The following is a 9747-nucleotide window of genomic DNA, read 5'->3' on the forward strand; positions in this document are numbered from 1 at the left end:
AGTGCCTAAACAGCTAAAGGTCATTGATCAGAGTTGTTAACTTTGTTTCCCACTCGACAGATGCTGCCTGATCTGTTGAGCATCTCCAGCAACTTCTCATTTTATTTCAGATGTTCAGCATCTGCATCTTGTTTTCCCTGCGTCACCATCCTCGTTGATCCTTGACACAGGTGCAATTTTGATTTTTGAACATGAGAGGGCGCATCAAAGACGGATTAAACTACGTCTCCCAGAATGCAGCGCGCCACAGCTGTTTCAAAATAATTATGACATTAATAGGTAAAATTGAGGAATATTATTTAAATACGTGAAGCATGAATGAATTAAAGCAGAGTCAGAAAAAAAGTTTTGGAAGGTCTGGTACGGGGTGACGTAATGAATGGGGCGGTGGGAGTGAGGCTCCAGGCGGCTCACAGTGGGGGTGCGCATGCGCAGGGGGTCCGCAGTGCGGAGGGATACGACGGGGCAGGGCCTGGTGAATCGCTCGCTGTGTGAAGTCGTCGACGATGTCGTTGAAATACGAGGCGGTGAAGAGGTTGGAAGGAACGTCGGCTGAGGAGCAGCAGGTAGGGTCCGGGTGGGAGGGCAGGGAGCAAGGGGGAAGGATGGGCCGGGGAGGAGGAGGAGGTAGAAAGATGGCGCGATGGAGTATTAGTGGAGGGAGGTGTGAGAAAACGGGTGGGTTGGGAGTTGAGGTTGGGGAAAGAGAGTGAGGGGGGGTTGGGGGTGAGAGAGAGAGGGGGGGTTGGGAGAGAGAGGGGGGTTGGGAGAGAGAGAGGGGGGTTGGGAGAGAGAGGGGGGGTTGGGAGAGAGAGGGGGGGTTGGGAGAGAGAGGGGGGGTTGGGAGAGAGAGGGGGGGTTGGGAGAGAGAGGGGGGGTTGGGAGAGAGAGGGGGGTTGGGAGAGAGAGGGGGGGTGGGAGAGAGATTGGGGGTTGGGAGAGAGATTGGGGGTTGGGAGAGAGATTGGGGGTTGGGAGAGAGGGGGGGGGTTGGGAGAGAGGGGGGGGTTGGGAGAGAGGGGAGGGGTGGGAGAGAGGGGGGGGTTGGGAGAGAGGGGGGGTTGGGAGAGAGATTGGGGGTTGGGAGAGAGGGGGGGGTTGGGAGAGAGGGGGGGGTTGGGAGAGAGGGGAGGGGTGGGAGAGAGGGGGGGGTTGGGAGAGAGGGGGGGTTGGGAGAGAGGGGGGGTTGGGAGAGAGGGGGGGTTGGGAGAGAGGGGGGGTTGGGAGAGAGATTGGGGGTTGGGAGAGAGATTGGGGGTTGGGAGAGAGAGGGGGGGTTGGGAGAGAGAGGGGGGGTTGGGAGAGAGAGGGGGGGTTGGGAGAGAGAGGGGGGTTGGGAGAGAGAGGGGGGGTTGGGAGAGAGAGGGGGGGTTGGGAGAGAGAGGGGGGTTGGGAGAGAGAGGGGGGTTGGGAGAGAGAGAGGGGGGTTGGGAGAGAGAGGGGGGTTGGGAGAGAGAGGGGGGGTGGGAGAGAGAGGGGGGGTGGGAGAGAGAGGGGGGGTGGGAGAGAGATTGGGGGTTGGGAGAGAGGGGGGGTTGGGAGAGAGGGGGGGTTGGGAGAGAGGGGGGGTTGGGAGAGAGGGGGGGGTGGGAGAGAGGGGGGTGGGAGAGAGGGGGGGTTGGGAGAGGGGGGGGGTTGGGAGAGAGAGGGGGGGTTGGGAGAGAGAGGGGGGTTGGGAGAGAGAGGGGGGGTTGGGAGAGAGAGGGGGGGTTGGGAGAGAGAGGGGGGGTTGGGAGAGAGAGGGGGGGTTGGGAGAGAGAGGGGGGGTTGGGAGAGAGAGGGGGGGTTGGGAGAGAGAGGGGGGGTTGGGAGAGAGAGGGGGGGTTGGGAGAGAGAGGGGGGGGTTGGGAGAGAGAGGGGGGGTTGGGAGAGGGATATAATTGTCTGCATTATCTGAGTGTTCTGTTATTAGGAAGGTTACAGTGTGCAAATTGGTTGGTACTTTATTAAATGTAATTATACATTGGAAATATTACAATCCTGTTATGAATCTTCTCAATCTTGTATCTTGATGAATCTTGTAAAATTCAGTCATGATTCAAAGTTCAATTTCCATCCATCTGTCTAAATGACTTGAAACCTCCAATTTCTGATTCCTCATTTCATGTACCCATGACCTCTATGGAAAAGGGTGCCCCCCCTTATATCCCTTTTTGTCTTTTCTCTGTACCCTTAAATGTAGATTCCTCTTTTCTAGGAAACAAGACTGACTGCCATATGTCAGTAAAAACACAATGCTTGAGAAATTCAGCTGGTCAACAAACAGTGTAGATTTGTATGCAGTTGTGGCATGATACAACTGCTCCTTTACTCCTGTACCAAATGCTTACTTTACCCCCTTGTATTGCCCTTTTCATGGAATTAGAAGCCTGAACCCCTATGTTTATGCTGGGACACTGTCCAGCACATTGCCATTCACTGGGTAAGTGTTGTCCTAGTTTAACCTACGGTAAGCTCATAAGAAATAGGAGCAGGACCAGGAAAACTGGCCCAACGAGCCTGCTCTGCCATTCACTGAGATCATGGCCTATCTGATGAGCTCATCTCCACCTACCTGTCTTTTCCCCATGTCCCTTAATTCTCCGACTATGCAAAATTCTTTCCAATCAGTCTATGGGAGCAAATTCCATAGATTCACCACCTTCTGGGAAAAACAGTACCTCCTCATTTTAAATTGAAATGTTAAATTTAGAGCATGGAAATAGGCCCTTTCGGCCCATGAGCCCGTGCCACCCAAAAACACACAATTGACCTAAACCCCTGGTACATTTTGAATGGTGGGAGGAAACCAGTGCTGCTGGGGGAAAAAAACCACGAAGACACGGGGAGAACATTCCAGTGGTTTCTGTCCCCTCACTTTTTAATTGCAGAATCAATTTCTTTGCATATTCCTCCTTATTTTGTCAGTATCAGTTTGTAAGCAGATTCATGTAAAACTTGATTGGGCAAGCTATCCTTCAAATATGCCCAGTCATTGGAATTGTATATCAAGATGGCTAGTCCTTAATTTTTTTTTGCACTCAAATAAATTTGTGCCTCTCATTCCCAATTATATTAGGACGATTATAAAAATTGTTCCTTTTTGTTTGGTGAAGATCACAAACTTGACTTTGAGCTGAAGATTGTTTTCATTCCTAGAAAAATCTGAATGTTCTGCATGTTTTTTTTTTAAAAATACTTGTGCAACACGGCTCTGACTTTGCCAGAGCTGCCTCTTTGAGTTTAGGCATATGAAGCAAGAAGATTTATTTTGCATCCAAATGCTTTATGTAGTGTCAAAGTTTGCAATTGGTTTGCAATTGTCTTTTGCTAACACAGAGGAAGAGAGTAGTTCTTCAATCCACAAAGGTGTAAGACATGGAAGGTGAGAAGACAAAAGTAATTTGGGATGCTTGTGCTGGGAAATCTAGAGTGATGATCATGTAGTTGATGTATAAATTGGCTCACCTTATTTTCTCTTCCATTTGTTTTTCAGGAAATGGAGGATACTGTAATCAGTCCTGAAAAGGCTGAGGAGGCCAAGTTGAAGTTAAAATATCCAAAGTTAGGACAGAAACCTGGTGGATCAGAATTTTTGAGGAAGCGACTACAGAAAGATGCAAGTATTTGTAGAAAGAAAATTTACACATCAACTGAACTTGTAGATTCTTTAAGACTTTTCTTGACACCATTCAAAATGTATGCATACATATTTTTCTGTGCATACCAGTCGGTCACATTTTCAACTTGTGTTGAATATGGATAGTTTTTAAAGTCATACAGTTGATGACAGGAGAGCAGTTAATGCTCCAAAACGGTTGAGTCTGAATCTAATTCTAATGAAGTTGCATCTTATTCCTTTTGTAACTCAAGGAACTCTACTTCATAATTTTCAAAAAACTTTTTGGACCAGTATAACCATGGAGCCTTTTTTTCTCCCTTTATAAATTTTTTGGTTCCTTTTCAAAAATTTCTTTCTCCCCGTTCTCTGAAAATAAAGGCACAACTCTTTAAATTTATTCGTGGTTTGCATCTCTTGTTCCACTCTTTGTTGACTTGAAGTCTGCACACTACTAGCATTCTTACTCTTCAAATAACATTGTCTATTGACGCAAAAAGATTCTTGATTGAACAGCACTTGGTTTTTTTAATTCCTTGTTTTTAAATTTCACATGTTTTCATGCCTTCCTCTCTCTTCCTGACCTATAAATCTAGGGAATTTCTGTTCTAGTCTTGGGTGAAACATCAAATTACTGAATTTGCGTCAGAAATATGTTTTCTCCAGATCTTGCACTAAACGAAAAGTGTTGTTTTCTGTGACACTTCGTTGATCAAGCTTGATAATAAGATGTCCAGTAATTTGGTTGACAGAATGTTATGTTTATCTCCTAAATGGAAATTGCATGTGTGTGCATCAAGATTTTCCATTGAGACCACCAAATTCAGTGGCTCGTCCCTGGTGACTCAGCTGGGACTGTTTCATTGATTCTGACATCTTAATACCTGGATTTAAAGATGAAAGCAATGGGGAGGTACCGATACTTTGTTTTCCAATTGCAACTTTCTTGGCACAATTTTCCTTGCCAAATAAATGATGAAAATTATTCCATGCTTTCATGGTTATCAGTGGGATTCTAGAATAAATAATGTTTTTGTATGCAATTTTGACTTTTCATTAATTTGCCATTAAATACTGTTTAATGCCCACTTTTTAGTATTAAACAGTCCCTTTTCAATATCCAGCTTTTAAATGTGGTTGTCATTCTTTCACTTAAATGCTAAAAATTGCCTGCCTTCTGATTATCCTACACGATCTTCCAACCTATCCAAACAGTTTTATAATATACATGCTTTTAATTTTTCCCCCTTTGGCCTTTTTAAGCATTTAATTTGGGATTCATTTTAGTCATTGAATGCCTCTTGTGTTAGGCATTTATTGAGGTTCCTTATGGAAAAAAAATTAATGTGAATTTTGTTACATTTTCCCCTCATGGGCCTCATCCCATCAAGGCTATTTCTTGCTACATGTATTAAAATTTTACTCCTCCATCTTCTAAACTGCACCTTTTGAATTCTCCCCCACATTTAACCTCTGCATATCCCTCTTATGTGTGCACATTTTATCTCAGGAATCATCTCCCCTGGCATTAATCAGTTTTTTTTTCCTTTTGTTTATCTGATCTAATAATGCTCCATATTTCTGTTAGTCATTATCCATAACTGGAGTTAGTTACACTGTCTTGAATCTAGCAATATAATGAACAAAAATAAATGAAGCTGAGCATTACAATTTCAGTTTCCACACTAAACTTTCTCTGTAATAAATCATGACAATCTGCAGACAATGCGGTAAAAACACAATGCTGGAGAGGCACAGCAGGTCAAACTGTGACCTTGATGTAGCAAAGGTAAAAATACATAATGGACATTTCAGGCCCTCCACTGAGGTATGAGAAAATGCCGGCAGGCATCCGAACAAAGGTGGGGGGGGGGGGGGGAGTGGAAAAGGCAGGAGATGACAGGTAGAGAAAGGAGGGAGGGAACAGCAGCAATGAGAGGGAGGAGAGATGGATGGGTGGGTAAGGGAGAAGGGAGGGGAGAACTGGAAAGACAGGGAAGGGGAAAGAAAAGGTGAGAAGATTCAATAGAAAGTACAAAAATCAATGCTAATGCCATCTGGCTGTAGAGTGCCCAGACGGAAAAGAAAGTTGTTTCTCCAACCTGCGGATGGTCTGGGTGGGATGGTACATCCTCCAACCTGTGGGTGGTGTACCATCCCCTCATTGCTGCTGTCCCCTCCATTCTTTCTCAACCTATCATCTCCTACCTTTGCTACCCCCACCACCCACTCTTTTGCTCGGATGCTTGCAAGCCTTTTCTCATACCTCGATGAAGGGCTCAAGCCTGAAACGTACGTTGTGAATTTTTACTTTTGCTACATCAAGGACACTTTGACCTGCTGAGGATCTCCAGCATTTTGCTTTTTACTTTCTCTGTACCAATATCTTTGGATAATTAAAATATTTTTAAAGTGACTAATTAAAAAATCTTTAGTTTTCTTTAGTTTAGTCTAAATATTGTATTTGATATTTTGCCATTCCTCTGCTTAATTAAGAGGCTCAATTTGGGTCACTTCCTTTAAAGTTGAATATTTTAATGCTAATTTTTTCATATGCAAACTCCAATTCTGCTATTTCTTTTTGCCTAAATGAATAAAAAAAATTAATTTAAATTCTGAATAGTTGTCAGTGTTAACACAAAGAATATGTTGTCTTTATTACTAGTCAAGTGCAATATTTTGATATTTTTGGTTAATGGGATTTTTTTTAGCACAGAAGGTGAAGCCTTTTAGAGTTATCTATTTAGACTTCACTGTAGCCCTACAAATTATAATCACTCCATTGTCAAACCAGTTTTTTAAAAATCAAGAAGGGTCTTACCATGCTGTATGTTTAAATTAAAGAAAAAAACACCCTGGCAATTAATAAATTCTATGTCAAAAAGATCCTCGGGGTTGTATATGATGACATGTATGCATTCTGAAAATACTGTAAATCTGAAATCCCAATTTTCATTTCTTTCTCCCATCCCACTCAATTTTTCTTTTGCCCATTTGGTACTTGAACATTTGGACAAATATCTGTAAATTGTGCCTTAAATTCTACTAAAACCTCTCTACTTTTTCTTCAAGGAGTAAATACTCAGTCATTTCTGAAAATGCATGCATACATTTTCATGGTTGGTAGGTCAAGCAGTATTTGAGGGAAAAGAAACAAAGTTTTGGGCCTGACACTTCATCAGAACTGGGAAAGAATGAAAACAAGTTAGTTAAGCCAACTCCCAGACCTTCAAGGATTTTAACAATTTCTTTCCACAGATGCTGCATAATCTTGAGTGACAACAACAATTTCTGCTTTCAATTTGAGTTCCAACATCTACAGGTTTTCTTGTAGTTGCAATTCCACATTCATTCAACCACTCTCTGGAACATTCATATCCTTCCTAAATATCAGGACAGTACTTCATTTGTGCCCCAATTAGTATTCTTTAATTTAAAAAAAATCAGCTTATCACTGCTTTTGCCTCGAAATATGGAGCCCCAGATCTCAAATGCTTTACTAACCTTGTTCACAACATGTCTTGATGGATTCATAGATTATTGCTCGTTGATCCAAGTCCTTGAACATAATCAAACTCATTAATCTTATGGTCTCTCCTTGTTCTTTGTTGACCTGTATGTTTAAGATTTATGCTAGCATTGAATATCAAGAGGCAAACTTGTAATAATAAACTGTAAGCAACAAGTTTTGAAATGGAATTATTATTTAGCGTGAACTATTTCTATGTTGCAGCCAAAGTACTTTGACTCAGGAGATTACAATATGGCTAAAGCTAAAATCAAGAACAAGCAGCTGCCGAACAGTGGAGCAGATAAGAACCAAGTAACAGGAGAACATATCCCCACTCCGCAAGATCTGCCTCAAAGAAAACCTTCGCTTGTTGCAAGCAAACTGGCTGTCTGATAATCTCATGAAGAATGCATAAAACTTGTCATTCCTCTTTCTTGCTATTCCTGTGTTTTAGCTTTTTTTCTTGTACCATTACATCAACATGTCTGACAGCTTGGCAGATAACTACAGCACTTTCCTGCTGCAAGAAAGATCAGTAAACACAGAACAATGAGATTTCATAAACTTAAAAACCATGCACTGATGGCAAGGACGTTGATGTTATAAGTAGGAAGTAGTGGACTACAATATTGAGGCACAAATGTAACTTCATGTAGAAGCAATTCTGCAAAGTATTGATATTGAATGTTTTACATTTTTGAGTGCCTCTGTAAAATTCTAAATTAGGTAAGTCTGATTTTGTTTTTGCTTTTCCATGTTCCCATTTACTATTAATCTCGATGGAAGTGATAGTCCTTGTGGATAACACAAAACTGCAGAGAACATATTTGGAAAAACCAAGAATGTGGCCCAAGTTTCAATGAATCTTCAGAACTGTTAAACCTAAGTAAATGTTTGTAATTGGACAATATTTGTCCACACAGCTATACCCCTGCTGGATATATTTCAATCTACAGCTACCTGTGCCTCTCGTAGTTCTGAATGGTATTCCCTGAAGATCGTAGGTTAAGGAAGGTGATTGAAATGTGCATGAGCATAAACTGTGCAGTCACTTTGTGCCATTTTGGAAAATAAACTAGTTTTGCACTTTGTGCTGTCGCTGCATTTAAATCCTGGGGAGCTGAGTACAGTTAGTTCGCTATAAACGATGAACATGGGGATCATTTGAAGTCTTCATTGCACTGCTAACGGTAGGATCATCTCAACCCTTTGAATAATATTGGGAGAGATCAGAAGATCCAACTTAATTGAAGAGATAATAAATATAAAAGATATTCAGTAAGTGCAAGGAAAAATGTTCTATCACTGAAATAGTCCAAGTGCGTTTGGGTCATGAGGGCAGGTTGAAGAGCCTGATGGCTTTTTAGGAGGGGGTGAGGAGAACTGTCGCGAATCTGGTTGCAGGTGTGTTCATTGGATGGGAGATTGTTGCCTCTAATGGCTCTGGCTACATTTTCTTGTTGCAGTCTTCTTTCCAGGCTGTGATGCCACCACTCAATATACAGTGCACTAATAGAAATTTGATAGAATATGCAATGAAATGTCAAATTTCTTCAGATTTAGAAAGTGGAGGAGTTGGCATGCCTTCCTAGTTGCCTTGTTGAGCTGGCTCCAGGAGAGGTCCTCTGATATGTGGGCTCCAAAAGAAGTGCTAGCCTCCACTGCCATCCCATCAATATGGATAGGGGTGTAGTCCCTCTGCCTAAACTAGCTCCCTGGTTTTGTTGATGTTGAGAGCAAAGTTGTTGCTCTGGCAGTACCCGACTAGATTCTTCATCCTATATTCTGATTCATCATTCGCTGTTGCTTGGCCAAGAATGATGAGGTCAGTGAATTTCTTGATTGCTCTGGAACTGAACTTGGCTCCTTAATTGTGAATGTATCAGGAATGGAGCAGGACACTCAGCATGCAGGCTTGAGGTGTCCCTGTGTTCATGGTGAGGAATTTGCTCTGATGAGGAAGCTGATGGATCTAGTTTCAGAGAGATGAACAGAGTCCCAGATCTCCTAGTTTGATCGCATATTCTGATTGGGGGAAAAATGGGGTTGAATGCTGAGCTGTTGTTAATGAACAACGGCCTGATTTCATCTCTGACATTTGACTGCCTGATATTCTTCCACTTGCTTGGATGAATCCATGTGAAGTTTCTCATGTATTTATTTGATATACAAAGCATTCCTATTGATTAATATTCTGCTCCTCTCTTGGACGCTGCCTAGTCCGCTGCATGCTTCCAACATTTTGTCCAAAATGCCTGCTGAATCTTTCAAATTTATAATCGTAAATTGAACTTCGACTGACCTCCGGTTTCTCTCTGAATAAAATGAGTCAATTTGTCTTGATTTCCCTTGCAATTAGGGCAGCATCACTGGCAATTGTAACAACGTATTATACTGAACCTAAATCCTCTACTTGGCAAGTGCAGCTTATACCTCCTGTGTTATATTTATTCATGAGGTCTTGGTTGACAGTTACTTCATTTTAAAAAAAAAAAAAATTCTGTTGGCATAAAAGTGATCTATTTTAAAATAAAGACACATACATTTTATTATTAGTTTGATCTTGGACACCTAGGATTACTGGAAAACTACAGCGAAAGAAATGCATGCATGGCTATCAGAAATAGTTAAGGCTTCA

General features: G+C 42.2%; 1 protein-coding gene across 1 annotated transcript; it reads left to right on the forward strand.

The window, feature by feature from the left end:
- Positions 1-411: 411 nt before the first annotated feature.
- arpp19a (cAMP-regulated phosphoprotein 19a) lies at positions 412-7549 on the forward strand. The gene is made up of 3 exons (XM_069912157.1): positions 412-566; positions 3476-3598; positions 7332-7549. The coding sequence occupies exons 1-3, from the start codon at positions 507-509 to the stop codon at positions 7500-7502; spliced, it is 354 nt and encodes a 117-aa protein (XP_069768258.1). The 5' UTR covers positions 412-506; the 3' UTR covers positions 7503-7549.
- The last annotated feature ends 2198 nt before the right edge of the window (positions 7550-9747 follow it).

Source organism: Narcine bancroftii, chromosome 14 (assembly GCF_036971445.1).
Source record: "Narcine bancroftii isolate sNarBan1 chromosome 14, sNarBan1.hap1, whole genome shotgun sequence".
NCBI lineage: Eukaryota > Metazoa > Chordata > Chondrichthyes > Torpediniformes > Narcinidae > Narcine > Narcine bancroftii.

Bases quoted from the DNA above. Each gene is read 5' to 3' on its own strand.
- arpp19a (XM_069912157.1), top strand. From the start codon at position 507: ATGTCGTTGAAATACGAGGCGGTGAAGAGGTTGGAAGGAACGTCGGCT. The intron at 567-3,475 runs GTAGGGTCCGGG...TTTGTTTTTCAG, and splicing joins CGTCGGCTGAGGAGCAGCAG to GAAATGGAGGATACTGTAAT. The intron at 3,599-7,331 runs GCAAGTATTTGT...TCTATGTTGCAG, and splicing joins GGAAGCGACTACAGAAAGAT to CCAAAGTACTTTGACTCAGG.